We start from the raw sequence: 16,714 nt of genomic DNA, 5'->3' as shown, positions 1-16,714 counted from the left end.
GCCAATGAAATACAGATAAGGAATTTCAAAGGAGGGTTTTTTCCCTTTGTTTTGAGCAAGCAGCAGTTTTTTCCCAGGTAGAGGGAGAGAAGGACTCTCCTAGGAACAGACTCCTTGAAATGTGTAAGGGAAAAGTTTAGATAGTCCATCAGGTTTTATTGTTTGCCTTGTTTGGGGGTTTGGAAATCATGTCTCAGCTGGTTGATTGTTTTTCTCTTTTGTAAGTAAGGATTACAACCCAGGGATTTCCCCTGAGTCTATTTCATTCATAGCTTTTAACACCGTCATTTACTATGCATGCAACAAGTCTTGTTTTGATAATAAAAGTGTTTCCTTTTTGTTTTGGTTAATTGGTATTAGTTGATTTTTGTGTCCTACCTGCCTAAGTGAAACCTCATAACCCAAGAGAAGCAGAACCCCATTGTTCTCTGCAGATATCCCTGCTTGTTTTCCCAACTCCAAGCAAAACAGAGGTGGCGGGGGAGGGGAGCGGCAATTTATTTCAGGGAAGGGATCCCAGGTGATCTCTTCCCTGTAAAAAGGCTTATTTCTTTCTTTTTTTTTCAAATTGACACTTGGTGAGGGCAGCAATTTTTTTTCTTGGATCTCAGGGAAACTGAGACTGGACACGTTTGTCTGTGGGAGTTAGAGACAGGGTCTTACAGAGTTTATTCTGCTAGCTGGCACCTATATCTACACTCGAAGTGCATGGTTGGGGAATTGAGCTGTGACACAAGGTATAGCCCATTGCTGTAGTTAAGCTCAGAGGTAATAGTAGCCTGAGACCTGGTCACTGGGTGCTAGGACAAGCAGCATCTCCCATCTGCTGCTCGAAGTGTAACATGAACTGCCCTGCCCTTGCCTGTTCTGACAGACTCATAGAGCAATGGTGTGCACATTCGCTGTGTTTCTTAATCCAGAGTAAAGCACTCTGCACCACCCCTCTCCCCCCACCCGAAGTGCACAGACCTCTGACTGTTGTACCAATAAAAGCAAGCAGGATCTTATGAGGGGGATAAGGCAAAAAGCCACATTTATTGTAAAGATAATAATAAAAAAAATAAAGAAAAGATAGAAGCAAACAACATTGTTTAACTACTTATTCCTAACACTACTTAACCCTTATACACTTATATATATATAACCATTCATTCATACATCCATTCATTCAAGTTCTGTGTATAGTTACCAGCCTGGAAGTTGCTTGTGACAGAATACTGGCCAGGTACTCTGTACACAAGTGATGGTAGTGGGGAGCGAAGACCTGATCAGATGCACATCTGAAGCTTCTGGTGGGCTGGCAGCAGAACCTTGGACTCTGATTCCATAGTTTTTTAGTCCAGTTCTTATAGGAATTTCTTCCTATGCCAGTCTATGGAAATTGCTGCATCATGCTGATGTCTCCAGGGTGGCTGCCAGGTGCTGGTCAGTGATCTCATCCAGTACTTGGTTTTCTCCACTTGACACCTTTTGGTTGCACGGGCACCTGATGCCTTCTTCAGCCCTTTGTTGCTGTATTCTCAGGCTGGCACCTCTCAGAACCATTCATTCATCGTCCAAGCACTCTCTCATACATTCATACAGTATTTTGTATAATAATAAAAGTTGTAGTTACAAAAGTTTCTGGGTGGTATTGCTTAAAACATTCTCTGAGTGCTGAGTAAAGTTACAATGTTTTAAAGAGAACAGGCGTCAATTATGTAACAATGCCCTTAGTCAATTACAGGGCTTGGCTCCCATAGCAGAGTTAGTGCCTTGACAATGCATTGTTACAATGTATCTCTGCAATGTCAATTTCAAGCAGCCCCTTGCACAAGCTTGAGCATACCCTGGGGCAGAGGGGGGGCTGTTTCTGGCTACATAGGATTATATTCTTAACAGTTCTAAGTTACATGACCTAATACATTATATTCTAAAGGGGCAATAATAATAATAAATCTAAACATTTAACAATCTTAACAAATAATAATAAGAAGAAGAAGAAGAAGAGGAAGAATTAATAATAAATCTAAAACACTTTAAGTTGTGGGGAACAAAATATGGGGGGGTCACTTACATTTGGAGGAATCATTTTCAATACATTAATATGTTATCCCTACATACTCCCCCTTTTGACACTACGATACCTGGTATACTCGTAGTGTCACTTTCTATTTAATCTGTTTAAGAGAAGATATTGTGAGGCAACATGTGTTTGTGATTGAAATGTAACAGATATTCTCTTTATCCAGGTTCAGGTGACTTTGCCCAGAGCAAGAGAAAATAGTGATTTTATCCAGGGCAGCTTGGGCAACAGTCTGAAACCCAATTAACAGTGCATGAATGTATGTGCACTCATCCCACATAGTGTAGGCATCTTTGCATCTAGCCCTGAAAACAAAATTGGTGGTGTGCCTCAGTTTCCCTTTCCACATCACACACCAATTTTGGATTCCCCTTTCTCAGGTGAGAAGCTCCAACACTAATTACAAGTACGAACAGTAAAATACCAGTGTCACAAGGCTTTTGAACATACAATGTGTCCTTGGGTACATTTCTTAACCATTTCCAGGGTTTTGGTACAAAATCCTGCACATTGAACATTGTTACATTCTTAGTAACTGCAGTACAGTGGTTATGAAAGTTAGCATAAGTAGCAGGAACAAATCCATCCCAAATGTACGCTGACAATTTTGGGTTTTTAGGTTGAAAAATCTGCAGCCTTCCTTGGCCACATAGGTCTTGCCCCATTGCCCTGTGGTTTCAAATGCAAAACTTCCTCTTCCAAAGACAAAAGGCCTGGCTGGGTGTGCCTCCCCTGGGAATACTCCTGTCCCAAACACACTGACTTCCCAGCAAGCTGGTCATACCCAGTCACTTGTGTCGGGGACTCGAACCCGGACGGCCTCTGTTCGTTGTCTGACCGCAAAGAGACAGGCAACACCAGCAAGATCCAATCACAAGCTCTTTATTGAATGGTGCACACAACAATAGAGAGCGGCCCGTCTCCAAAGAGAACCAGCCCTGATTTCATTTACAGGTAGGCTTATATAGACAGTTCCGTCACGTCATAGACTATTCGCCCAAGCAGCCAACCCCCCTTTATCAGTTAGAAACCTCTAATACCCATGCATACCTGGCCAACTATACATCATGGCCTTAAGCAATTCATAATGCATCAGCAATTTCTTATCAGCCCAAAAGACAGGTACTGGGCAACAAGGAGACAGTTTGTTATGGCCAAAGGAGAACATAAACAGGGAGTTTAGAACAAACGGGGAGAGCAGAAACAGGGAGTCTTCTTATCAGTTCTCAAAACAAACTGTTCCTCATCACAGCAGGTACAAAAATGCAGCTTCTTGCTTATCTCATTTTGCCAACTTGAGCAAGCGTGTAAGGTGTGTCCCTGCTTGAACCTATCTCCAGTTCTGCCCAGGGACTACCCAGAAACCTTTGTTACATTTGTTTTAGCATAACTGCACTAGGCCTATTTTTCTAGGGCCTAACACTTGGTTGCCAGACTGCTCCAATTCCCTGGCTGATTCTGCCTCTTCTGAAACAACCCTCAGTCCCTCTGAGATCTCTCCACAGCCATCCACACTGGGTTTCTTTAAATACAGTTAAAATGTTTAATGCTTATTGAACCTTTCCTGCCTAGTGCAGTATCATCTTTAACACAGTATACTAGTTAGTCAGACAGACATGAGACAAACACAAAACATTCTTTGTTGCAACAATACATCCATGGTGTTGTAGGGTATTTAGCTGGTACCAGCTTGTCCTGATTTTCTGAAAGACAAAACAAGAACATGCTTCTACCCCTTTGGGGGTGGCATTATTATCTACATACTTTCTCTTTTACAAATATGTTTTCATTCCTCTTTGCTTACACTTACTCCTATAGTTAAATATTTTTGTTTTGTAGGCAAAACAGGTTTTAATGGTTTTTACCCCTTCTTGTGGGTGAATTACCCCACTGTGTAATTATTAAATTTAGGAGGTGTACTTGAGTTTTCCTCTTATACAGCAGACTAAGTTAGTAAGTTTCTGCTGTGTTAGGTTTATGAATAGAGAGTAGCCAAGAAGCATTATTACTATAATGCTGGGAGGGTTTTAAGTGTGAGATGTGTTTCCAATGATTATTTTAACATTTTAAAGGTTTTTCTTTTTTTTTTAAAAAGAAAATCATGTACATATTACAGGGTTATGAGCATTAGCATTAAACAACAAGTAGCCCTGTGGATCTTACCAATAGGTGTTTAAGTATCCTGTGATAGCATGCCTTTTATTTAGACAACTTAGCTTTGAGGCCAGTGTGTTCAAAAACATTTTGAAATCTTTCCATATGCAGACCCCTTTTTGTTCTGATCTCAGGTAGTTTGCTAATCAAACTATTTATTTACCTGCAAACATTTTTTTTTTTTGTGCTGCCAGCTAGGGCATTTGCACCACGGATACTTTCTGGCTTGCTTTTAGATTAAAAGCTGTTTGTAGCTTTGTTTTAAAAAGGGACACAATAACTTTTGCCAGATATTTACAGTTTTGAGTTTTTACTTTAAGTCCTGCTCTCTCACACAGCAATCTGAAAAGGAAATTACAACCTGTTGTGGCTCCTGGAGCCTTCACAGGATTTTAATTTGTTTGCAGTTTTTACCTCCTTCTACAATATGCATTGCATGTCACAGGAAAATGTGCATTCTTTGTTTATAATGTTATTTAGCCATATTAATTTTTGCATCGGGTGTAACTATTTCTTTTATGCTCACTGAGTTTTCCTATACTTTTATTAAACCACTTGGAATGAAATGGCTTTACTGAAAACAAAACAAACCAATTTGTTTTAAGCATACAAAACAGTTTACTAACCTACAAAACAGGAGTTCTGGATCTTAAAAACTTCACCTACTATTTACACTATATTTACACACAGATGCATGCATATATTCTCTGAATATTTCTAACACTATTTTTACATACCTGTACAAAGATTACATTCACTTTTATTCATTTGGGGGTAGTTAAGTTCCCAATAGAGCCCCCTTGAAGTTCTTTAGTTAAATTTGCCTGGATTATTTACAGACACTCTTTTGGAAAAGGGCCCCTTTTTTCTTCAGAATGGCTGCAAAGAAACCAAGAATTCTTTTCCTATAACATTTTAGCATTTTCACAACTGCTCTATTTCCTCCATACTCTGTATAGTTAACTTTTCTGTGTTTTTTTTTCTTTCTTAAAACACTTTCTTATTTCTTAAAATGAAAACTGGCCTTGCTTCAGATATTACTTCTTGTAAGTATTGTTTTAAGAATTTAGATTTTCAGTGCCTGTACTTACTGCTTTTTCCCAGTTTTACCACAAGGCCTTTAATCTATCTTTTGCCTGAATGGCCCTTTTCCATGGACACAGGCTTTGTCCCATTACCAGTTTAGCAAGGAGGGTGGCCTTGTTCACTAAACCCCTCACCTCCTGGTCCTTTTTTTTTTTTTTTTTTTTTAAAGCATATTCCTGAAAACTTTGAGAGTACTACTTTAACTCTCAGTACCCATCCTTAAGGGAATCTAGCTGTGTCTGGGTACTGAGGGACAGACATTTCCACCTTTTTGCTTCTGCAGCAGAGGCTTTTACATTTTGCAGTTTCATATCTGAATTCTTATATTCAGTTAATTTGAGGAACACCTCCTTACAGGTTTCATAGGAGCCAAACTGAATCTGTGTTTTCTTTTCCCTTTTTCTTTTGGGTTTAGCTTTTCCTGCAGAGAGAGATTTTTTTTTCTTCTTTGCAGGTAGCTAAGTGGAGGTAACTGTCATTAGATGCCTCCCATAATAGCCAAATTGCTGCTGCATATCCTTTGGCAGCATTAGAAGGTTTGTACATGAGGATATACTGTGCCAATCTATCCTCTAGGTCCAAAATATTACAAACATCTTCAATGGCTTGTCCAGTCCAAGGACTGTGCCCATATATCTCTGAAGGATTTGTTTAAAGGGTGTTATTTCTTTATGAAAGGTGAGGTTAGAGCTCCTTCAAACTCTATTCCTCCCTCTGAGACCGCTTTCCCTGGACTTTTCTTAAACATCTTTAATACTTGTGTAGTTTCCTTTATCACCCCTGAACCCTTGCAGCGAGTGACACAGCCTAGACTATCAATTAATAATCGTAGCTTCTTTTTACAGCCTAAATTATTTTAATAATTGTAGCTTCTTACACAGCCTAAATTATTTAAATAATTGTAGCTTCTCTTTATTATGAGCTCTTTTGTGAAGCCTCTACCCTCTGGAGGTCGTCAGGCTTTGGTTAACCAAAAAAAAAAAAAAAAAGAGAAAAAAAAATAGAACAGCTCTCTGTAGAGTCAGCTGTGTGCACACTAATGTCCACAATATCTGAGGCTCTTTACCAATATTCCCCCTTTTGCATTCTCCACCAAAATGTTGTACCAATAAAAGCAAGCAGGATCTTATGAGGGGGATAAGGCAAAAAGCCACATTTATTGTAAAGATAATAATAAAAAATAAAGAAAAGATAGAAGCAAACAACGTTGTTTAACTACTTATTCCTAACACTACTTAACCCTTATACACTTATATATATAACCATTCATTCATACATCCATTCATTCAAGTTCTGTGTATATTACCAGCCTGGAAGTTGCTTGTGACAGAATACTGGCCAGGTATTCTGTACACAAGTGATGGTAGTGGGGAGCGAAGTCCTGATCAGATGCGCATCTGAAGCTCCTGGTGGGCTGGCAGCAGAACCTTGGACTCTGATTCCATAGTTTTTTAGTCCAGTTCTTATAGGAATTTCTTCCTAGGCCAGTCTCTGGAAATTGCTGCATCATGCTGATGTCTCCAGGGTGGCTGCCAGGTGCTGGTCAGTGATCTCATCCAGTTCTTGGTTTTCTCCACTTGACACCTTTTGGTTGCACTGGCACCTGATGCCTTCTTCAGCCCTTTGTTGCTGTATTCTCAGGCTGGCACCTCTCAGAACCATTCATTCATCGTCCAAGCACTCTCTCATACATTCATACAGTATTTTGTATAATAATAAAAGTTGTAGTTACAAAAGTTTCTGGGTGGTATTGCTTAAAACATTCTCTGAGTGCTGAGTAAAGTTACAGTGTTTTAAAGAGAACAGGCGTCAATTATGTAACAATGCCCTTAGTCAATTACAGGGCTTGGCTCCCATAGCAGAGTTAGTGCCTTGACAATGCATTGTTACAATGTATCTCTGCAATGTCAATTTCAAGCAGCCCCTTGCACAAGCTTGAGCATACCCTGGGGCAGAGGGGGGGCTGTTTCTGGCTACATAGGATTATATTCTTAACAGTTCTAAGTTACATGACCTAATACATTATATTCTAAAGGGGCAATAATAATAATAAATCTTAACAAATAATAATTTAACATTTAACAATCTTAACAAATAATAATAAGAAGAAGAAGAAGAAGAGGAAGAATTAATAATAAATCTAAAACACTTTAAGTTGTGGGGAACAAATTATGGGGGGTCACTTCCATTTGGAGGAATCATTTTCAATACATTAATATGTTATCCCTACATGACTGCTATAACTCACACTATGCAATGCATTTCTTTATGCCATGTAGGTACTGTGCTGCTAGTGCAAGACCCTAGATACAACAGAGTTTAGATGCTGTCATGCCAGGGTGGGCAGCAGAATTAAAGTACAGGTTGGAGCTCCCTGATTCGGCACCTGACTGGTCCCGGATAAGGGATTTTTCTGGACCAGGAGAGGTCATTTTATGCCCCCCCCCCCCACGCTGGCTTCATGGTTCCCCCCTTGCAGCCCAACTGAGCCACAAGCGAGCTCATACCCCCTTCCCAGCCCAGCTGAGCCGTGCACCGGCTCCTGGCTTCCCCCTCCCCCTGCAACACAGTTGAGCTGTGCACAGGCTCCCACAGCCCAGCTGAACTGCGTGCTGGCTCCCTGCCCCCCCCCTTCCTGCAGCCCAGATGAACCCTGTGGCTCAGGCCCCCCTGAAAGCCCAACTGAGTCATGCGCAAGACGCTGATCCTGGAGTGTCTGTGGTCATACCGGACCACAGATGTTGCCAGACCAGAGAATCCTAGATTTTAGAGGTGCAACCTATATCACTTTCTTAGCACAGTGCCCTCCAGGACCACAGCTGAGAGCCACAAATGACCCCTGGGCCTGTGGAACCAAGTGGAGTTCACTGCTCACGCCTTGCTGCAGACTCTTCTATGGGTCTCAGCTTGATTTCTACCTTTATCCTTCGTGTTATCCTCGAGGCTCAAGCTACTGTTGGAACCACTTCTCGCTGTATCCGCCCAGTCCCTGTCATGACACAATCACAGGCTAAATAGACATATCAGGGAAATGTATGGCTGGCAGGGAATACAGACACACCATTGGACAGCACAGTGAGATGGGAGTAAATCCTCTTCCACACCCGTCCCTATGAGATAATTGTGCCTCCCTTTCTTGCTCCTCTCATTGTCTATCTCACACTTACCCCCCTCCCAAATCCCAGCACTAAAGGAGCCCTCAAAGATGATAAAGTCATAGTGGAGAAGCTAAATGAATTCTTTGCTTCAGTCTTCACAGCTGAGGATATTGGGGAGATTCCCAGCCTGAGCCATTCTTTCTAGGTGATAAATCTGAGGAATTGTCCCAGATTGAGGAGTCATTAGAAGAGGTTTTTGGAACAAATTGATAAACTAAACAGTAACAAGTCACCTGGAGCAGATGGCATTCACCCAAGAGTTCTGAAAGAACTCAAATGGGAGATTGTATGACAATTAACTGTGGTTTGTAACCTGTCCTTTAAATTAGCTTCTGTACCTAATGATTCAAAGATAGCTAATGTGACACCAATATTTAAAAAGGGCTCTAGAGGTGAACCTGGCAATTACAGGCTGGTAAGTCTAACATCAGTACTGAGCAAATTAATTGAAACTATAGTAAAGAATAAAATTGTCAGACACATGGATGAATATAATTTGGTGGGGGAAAGTCAAAAGGGTTTGTAAAGGGAAATCATGCCTTACTAATCTGCTAGAGTTCTTTGAGGGGGTCAACAAACATGTGGACAAGGGGGATCCGGTGGATGTGGTATACTTAGATTTCCAGAAAGCCTTTGACAAGGTCTCTCACCAAAGGCTCTTAAGTAAAGTAAGTTGTCATGGGATACGAGTGATTGGGCAACAAAATGGCAAATGAAATTTAATGTTAATAAATGTAAAGTAATGCACATTAGGAAACATAATCCCATCTATATATACAATATGATGGGGACTAATTTGGCTACAAGTACTCAAGAGAGATCTTGGAGTCATTGTGGATAGTTCTCTGAAAACATCCACTCGGTGTGCAGCAGCAGTCAAAAAGCAAATAGAATGTTAGGAGTCATTAAAAAGGGATAGAGAATAAGACAGAAAATCTCTTATTGCCTCTATATAAAACCATGGGACGCCCACATCTTGAATACTGTGTACAGATGTGGTCGCCTCATCTCATAAAAGATATATTAGCATTGGAAAAGGTTCAGAAAAGGGCAACAAAAATTATTAGGGGTTTGGAACGGGTCCCATATGAAGAGAGATTAAAAAGACTTGGACTTTTCAGCTTAGAAAAGAGGAGACTAAGGGGAGATATGACAGAGGTCTATAAAATCATGACTTTATGGAAAAAGTGAATAAGGAAAGGTTATTTACTTATTCCCACAATATAAGAACTAGGGCATCACCAAATGAAATTAGTAGGCAGCAGGTTTAGAACAAACAAAAGGAAGTTTTTCTTTACTCAGCACACTGTCAACCTATGGAACTCCTTGCCAGAGGATGCAGTGAAGGCTAGAATTTTAACAGGGTTCAAAAAAGAGCCAGATTCATGGAGGTTAGGTCCATCAATGGCTATTAGCCACGATGGGTGGGAATGGTGTCCTTAGCCTCTGATTCTCTGGAAGTGGGAGATGGGGGAGGGATCATGTGAGGATTGCCTCTGGGGCATCTGGCATTGGCCACTGTTGGCAGACAGGATTCTGGGCTAGATGGACCTTTGGTCTGACCCAGTATGGCCGTTCTTATGTTCTCCCCTCCCTCCAAAGCTCTTTCTTAGCTATTCAGAGCATGTATAAGCCTGAGATTAAATCTGGTTCTGACTAAGACATCCTTCCCCTCCTCATGCCTCCATTTTTCTCACTGCAAAATGCAGCTCACAAGAACCTCGTGGACTGTGTGGTGGGCGATATAAGTACCTAGATGGACATGCTACTCAGCAGGGCCAACAGCCACTGCAGGCTTGGGAGTGGGTTCTGTAGCCCAGAATGGGCAGAGCTTTGTGCAGAAGGGGTGGGGCTGAGGGCAGTCAGTCCTTAGCACCCTCCCAGCAGCAGAGCACCAGAGCAGTGCTCCCGTAGCAATTCAAGGAGTCCGGGGGCTCTTTGAAACACCAGGCTCCTGTGCAGTTGTCCCTGTTGCCTCTCCCCCACCTATCGGCACGCCCATGCTACTGTTGCTGCTCTTGGCATGCCAGCAATGCAGCATCTTCATTCACCAGCCCTCAGGCTATGTCTACACTGCAGGCTTTTTGCACAAGAATTGTTTTGCAGAAGAGTTCTTGTGCAAAAAAATCTTCCACAAGAGCGCGTCCACATTGCCATGTGCTTATGCACAAGAGATATGCTTTTGTGCAAGAGCATCCATGGCAGTGTGGACGCTCTCTTGTGCAAGAAAGCTCTGATGGCCATTTAACCGTAGGGGCTTCTTGCGCAAGAAATTCATGTTGCCTGTCTACACTGCCCTCTTGTGGAAGAGCTCTTGCACAAGAGCGTTTATTTCTTGTGGGGAGAGGAATAACTCTTCCGGAAGAAGCCCTGTTTTCCGATGCTATACTGTAAATTTACTTGCACAAGAATGCACGTGCAGTGTGGACAGCTGGCAAGTTTTTGCGCAAGAACGGCAGTTTTTGCACAAGAAGTGTGCAGTGTAGACACAGCATCGGTGTTCTGCATAAGAACCACCACAGACTTGGGAGTAAAGGCACTCGGCCAGGTTTTATTGCCCTTCCAGATAAAAACATAAGAATGGCCATACTGGGTAGAACGAGGAGTAACAGTAGTTCGGAATAGGAAGCCTAGTCCGAACTACCTAGTTCGTGCCACGTGTAGCCGTGGGGCACGGAGTCCGAACTAGCGGACATTTAAAAATGGCGGCACCCGGCAACATGCAAATGAAGCCCGGGAAATTCAAATCCCGGGCTTCATTTGCAACTCCGGTTGACTACATTACCACCCTAGTTCGAACTAGGGTGGTAGTGTAGACATACCCTCAGTTTGGTGAGATCTTTTTGAAGTTCTTCACAGTCTGCTTTGGTCTTAACTTTGCCACCTCACTGCTTTCCCCTTTCTCTATATCGTTTATGAATAAGTTGAATAGGATTGGTCCTAGGACTGACCCTTGGGGAACACCACTAGGTACCCCTCTCCATTCTGAAAATTTACCATTTATTCCTACCCTTTGCTTCCTGTCTTTTAACCAGTTCTCAATCCATGAACGGATCTTCCCTCTTATCCCATGGCCATGTAATTTACACAAGAGCCTTTGGTGAGGGACCTTGTCAAAGGCTTTCTGGAAATCTAAGTACACTATATCTATTGGATCCCCTTGTCCACATGTTTGTTGACCCCTTCAAAGAACTCTAACAGATTAGTAAGACAGGATTTCCCTTTACAGAAACCATGTTGACTGTTGCCCAACAAATGATGTTCTTCTACATGTCTAACAATTTTATTCTTTACTATTGTTTCGACTAATTTGCCCGGTACTGACGTTAGACTGCTCCCACGCCTTTGCCTCCATCCAACATCCCCACTCCTTTCTTACCCAGCAACTTTTCTCTCACTCCCCCTTTCCCAACAGACACGCACTCCTGGCCAGCTTGCCTTCTTTTCAAACAGGTGCTGGTACCATTGTGTGTGTGGAACACAAACCAGAGAGCAGGGCAGTTTCTGGTGGCTAGGAGGTAGAAGGGGGCAGGCATTTCTAGAAAACAGCATTTCTCCGTTCTTGTAGTAACTGACCAAAGTCCAGGGAGGGGCAGTTCTCAGCAGTTCTTACCCACAAGTAGCCAGATAACCTCTCTTCATTGCAGCCACTAGAGGTTTTAGTTTGTCCCTGAATTTTCTGTCATTTGGGCAGGGGCAGCGGGTATCTTGGGCAGGAGAAGGCATTGCCTTCCAGGCATGGAGTTTTGATGGGCTGAAACAGCCATGCACACCGGGATGTGGCTTCCTTTTCTTCCCATTCCCCAGACTATCAGGGACTGAGCAGAAAGTACTTGCATTCTGTGCTTGACTCTCACACCTGGCTGGTTAAGGGAGGGGCAGAGGAGTAAATCATGGAATGCAAGTACTTTCCCCTCGCTCCCTGATAGTCCAGGGACCAGGAAGAAAAGCAAGCCGCATCCCAGAGCACATGGCTGCTGCTCTCCCCTCTTCCTCCCCCGCCCTCCTGAAACTCTGCCCTTGTTGCCTTCCCAAACTTCCAGGCAGGGCCAGTCCTAACCAATTGGGCAACCGCCAGGGAAAATTTGTCAAGCCAAAATGAGGGTTGCGGCCCCTTTAATTTCCGCATGTCCCGAGCAGGCTTCTGTTGGGCTCTAATGGCAGCCCCGGGCGACCGCCCCTAAGACCAGCTTTGCGTCCAGGCATGCTCCCACCCACACTCCGCCCTGCAGAACACCTGCTGTAGGTATACTCTCCATGCTCCCACCCCCTGTGCTCTGGGGCTGTGTGCCACTTGCCCTCCCCGTGGGCAGGGCCGGCCATAGGGCGTGGGGTTGAGGAGGGGCGGAGGGACTTGCCACCCCCAGTCCTACCTTCACCCACCGTCCGTGCATTTGGGCCCTTCCCTAAGACCCTCTGTGTAATTGTTTGCTATTCAAAAAAGAAGGCTTATTCCCCTGGTCTAGTATCCTCCCCACAGTGCTTCCCCCTTCCTCACCTTCCATAGCACCAGACTCACCTTCCTCATATATGGGAACCTGGACTGGATAGGATGTTTCTTAAAAAGGCTGCAGTAGGCACTGAACTTCATCACAGTCTCTGCTCTTTTGCCTTATCTCAGGTTACTCCAGAACCTCACATCTCTAAGCATCTTAACTGTGTGTCCAGAAGAAGGAGAAGGTACGTGACCTGAGATGTGCTGGGGTTGGAGGGAGTACAAAGATCCAGCATTGAGAAGGACATTGGAGACTGGATGGATAGTGGCTCTGAGGGGTTCCTGAGCAATGTGGATGTGGGTTGGAGATCAGTGTTCCCCTATCTGAAGGGGAAAGCACATCTCTTAGCCATGCCTGGCTGTGCTCAGACTAACTGGAGGGAGAGGTTGTGCACAAGATGCTGTCCTGTGAAGGAGACAGGATTAGTGGCATCTAGGAAGGAGGACCATATTAGGGTGCCAGCCTGTACTGAGCCCTGACTGACTACCTCTTCACTGCTTCGGGGTCATGCACTTCCCCCCCAGCCTGGAGCCACTGGAGTGCAGGTTATGTGGCATGCAGCAGATATTGGCACATGGAAACCAAAGTGGCCCTGGACTAAAGTGGGAGCATAGAGACTTGGGTTTGGGAAGGTCCTTCTTTCAGTACAATAGCACATGGCCTGTGGAAGACCAGGCTCCCCTCCACACATCCCCTTACAGTTGCATGTCCTCTGATTAAACCCAGGTAATGGGTTCACCTCTCCATTGTCCCTTTGTCAGGCGCTTCATACACTCTTCTTTTGGCTGCATGGAGCATGGCTGCCCACTTGTTATTTCCACAAGGCTTTGCTGGGGAAGCTCCTCTCTTGTGCCCGTACCCCTGGAGAATCAGGGGCACATATGACAGGAACCCTGTCTCGAGTTCAGCGCCTGACCCTAATTGCGTGTCTCTCCTACTTGCAGATATGCCTGTTACAGTTGAGTTGCCAGTGTCCCTGGCTGCCCGCATTGTGCTTCCCTGCACTCCACCATCAGCCTGGGCAACCTGCATGTGGCAGAGACCGCCGCAAGATGCCAATGTGTACTCCTTGCGTAGTGATGGGTTGGAGTTCACAGTGACAGAGGATACCCTTGGTGAATACACCTGCCAGTGCATGGAAGGTGGAGCAGGGGGCGTGGTTGCCTCCTACAGCCTAGTGAGAGGCAGGGGCTCTGCTAGTGCCTGGAATACAACTGAGCAGAACTTCAGTGGCGTCTTGGTGGGACTCCTCTTGTTTTTGCTAGGCTTTGCTGCTGGTTCTGTCTCCATCTACATCTACAAGAGGTGGCAACGGGAGCGACTCCAGAGGGAGCTGCTCAGTCGGGAGAGAAATGGCCTGGATCTGATGCAGTCCAATACAACTAGCTGCAGCCATGAGCCACACACGCCAAGCTCCCCAGAAGATGAGCGCCACCCACTGGCTACAACTAAGAAGAATGGCAGCCTCAATGGCTTCTCCCACCTCTACATCAATGAGCTGGACAAAGACCAAGCCCGGATCTACCTGACAGGTGTTCCACTGGCTAAGTGCGATGAAACCTCGATTTAGCAGCCTCCAAAGGGAGCATGTCCATCACCAACACCCATGGCGGTGCCTGCCCCTAAAGGGACACAACCATCACTGACAGCCCTGGTTGTGTCTGCCTGTCAGCGAGAGGAGGGGCATAGCCATCGCTGATATGCCTGGCAGTGACTGCCCCAAAATGTGACACGGGCACAGCCATCGCAAGTCATGTGCTCTTTCTTCATGTCATTGCCAGAGTTCTCACTATAGAATCCACCTGACTAGAGAGGTTGTCAAGGCCTGGTGTTGATGTGATGCTCCGTTGTGGTCAGTGGACACAGTTGGTATGAGAGTGAGACTTGCTCAGCTTTCTTCCTATGAAACCCCCATGCAGCCTCCAGGCTCTGGCCAAAGAAATTCCCTGCTGAGTGGCTTTAAGTCCTCGTGTCCCAGCTCCCCTTAACCTCTGTGAAGCTATTTGGAACAGGCCATTGGTGTGTCTGTGTTTAGTAACCATGTGGTGCACCAGGGCTGGGTCCGTGGGATGTCCAGCGATCTTTGAAAGTGATGATTGTATTGCTAAAATTAGTCTGGATTGTAACTGTAACCTGAGCTACCTGGAACAATATTCCTTCACCCCTGCCTGCTGCTCAGCTGGGCAGGTGAAGGGGGCAGGAGACCCACTATTTGCTTCTTCAAGAGCAGGCAACAAACAGCACTAAGTGAAGCTTTATGTGGAGTTTTCTCTGACTTCAGAGACTGGTACACAAGAGACAGTAAATGCTCCTGGTGACCTCTTGGCCAATGCTGACCAGTAACTGCCTTGGTGGTGCTTTCCGTAAACAAGCACCATCTTCATGAATGTGATGTGACTCCGATCAGTTGCAGTGTCTCCCTGAGGTCATGTGCCCCTCTGCAAATGGGTTGTCCTCCAGAGGCAGAAGCCTGTTAACATCTATCAGAAGGAATGGTGGTTGAATGCCTATAATGCCAAATTCTGCAGCTGTATCTTCGCTGGCTGCCGATGCCTTCAGTCTGCAATTGTGGATCCTTGTGTGTCTGGGCTGGAGAAGGCCCAGCGCAGCTTTGCCAAGTGTGTTATGGTAGATGGGAATGATCCAAGCTAATCACATAATGGTGCTGTGAACTGTCACAGCTTTGCATGTCAGAACAGAAGAGACTAGGACATTGCAAACAGTAAGGATGCTCTTCCTCTGAGTTGACACCTCCTCCCAGAATGGCTCCTTCCTCTAAGCAGAGATGTCAGGAGGAGCTGCTTTTTGCTGAAGTATTGATGCTGTAAAGCACTGAGCCTGGAGGCATCTCCCCTCTTAGAAATGTCACAAGCACTTTGGACTTTGTTTCTAGCAAGATTGTGACATCCCTCCCCCATATCACTGCCATGAGCCTCTGCTGGCAGCGGATGAGCTGCACTTATGGGACTGTGGACACAACTCTCCCTCCTGTGTGCATCCATCTGCAGTCTGCCCCAGTCCAACCTCCCTGAGTAGGTTCGGTGAGATTCTCCCAAACTTCCATGGTTCTCTGGCTTCCCCAACAGTCTCTCTGGCCGTGTCTGTCTCCCTTGCAGCCTGGTAAAGAGTCCACAGCCAGTGGAGCTTTGCCAGCTTGTCTTGCACTCTGTGAGAACTTCTTTCTTAGCTTCCCATAGATGCCTTCTGTGGCTGAAGGGGGCAAGTGTAAATTAATGTCACCTGATGGTTTTGGTTTTTTCTGTTTTTAATTAAACTTTATTTTATTGTGATTTATTAAAAATTGTCAAAAAGCATCATTGGGTGTTGGTGGGAGGCAGATGAAGGGGACTCGTAGATACAAACACTGTGGGGCTTTATTATTACTGATTTTTGCTTATGTGCACAGACTGCTGGCACAGTACCATGCTCCCTATCAATATAAGCATGGCCATACTGTGTCAGATCGATGGCCCGTCTAGCTCTGTATCCTGCCTTCTGAAAGTGGCCAATGGCATGTGCTTCAGAGAGAATGGACAGTAACGATAATCAAGTCATCCTTCCCCATCGCCCATTTCCAGCTTCAGGCAGAGACTTCAGAGCTTGGTTTTGCATCCCCACCCATTGTGGCTAATAGCCATTGATGGACCTACCCTTTGTGAGCTCAACTCATTCCTTTTTGAGTCCTGTTATAGTCTTGGCCTTCACAACATCCTCTGTGAAGAAGTTGACCCTATGTTCTGGGAAGAAATAACTAA

At 44.7% G+C, this 16,714-nt stretch overlaps 1 protein-coding gene across 3 annotated transcripts in view; it reads left to right on the top strand.

Moving 5' to 3' along the window:
* Positions 1-16,260, top strand: part of SEMA4F (ssemaphorin 4F) — a 131,188-nt gene extending 114,928 nt beyond the window's left edge. For all 3 annotated transcript variants that reach the window (XM_089777663.1, XM_075916064.2, XM_075916066.2), the window contains 2 exons: positions 13,085-13,143; positions 13,904-16,260. In XM_089777663.1, the coding sequence (XP_089633789.1) occupies positions 13,085-13,143; positions 13,904-14,529 (685 nt within the window). In that variant the 3' untranslated portion in view covers positions 14,530-16,260. The remainder of the gene's footprint in view (positions 1-13,084; positions 13,144-13,903) is intronic.
* Positions 16,261-16,714: the final 454 nt, after the last annotated feature.

This window comes from Pelodiscus sinensis, chromosome 4 (genome assembly GCF_052426305.1).
Source record: "Pelodiscus sinensis isolate ZL-2025 chromosome 4, ASM5242630v1, whole genome shotgun sequence".
NCBI classification, from domain to species: domain Eukaryota; kingdom Metazoa; phylum Chordata; order Testudines; family Trionychidae; genus Pelodiscus; species Pelodiscus sinensis.
This window is presented reverse-complemented; position numbering and strand designations above follow the sequence as displayed.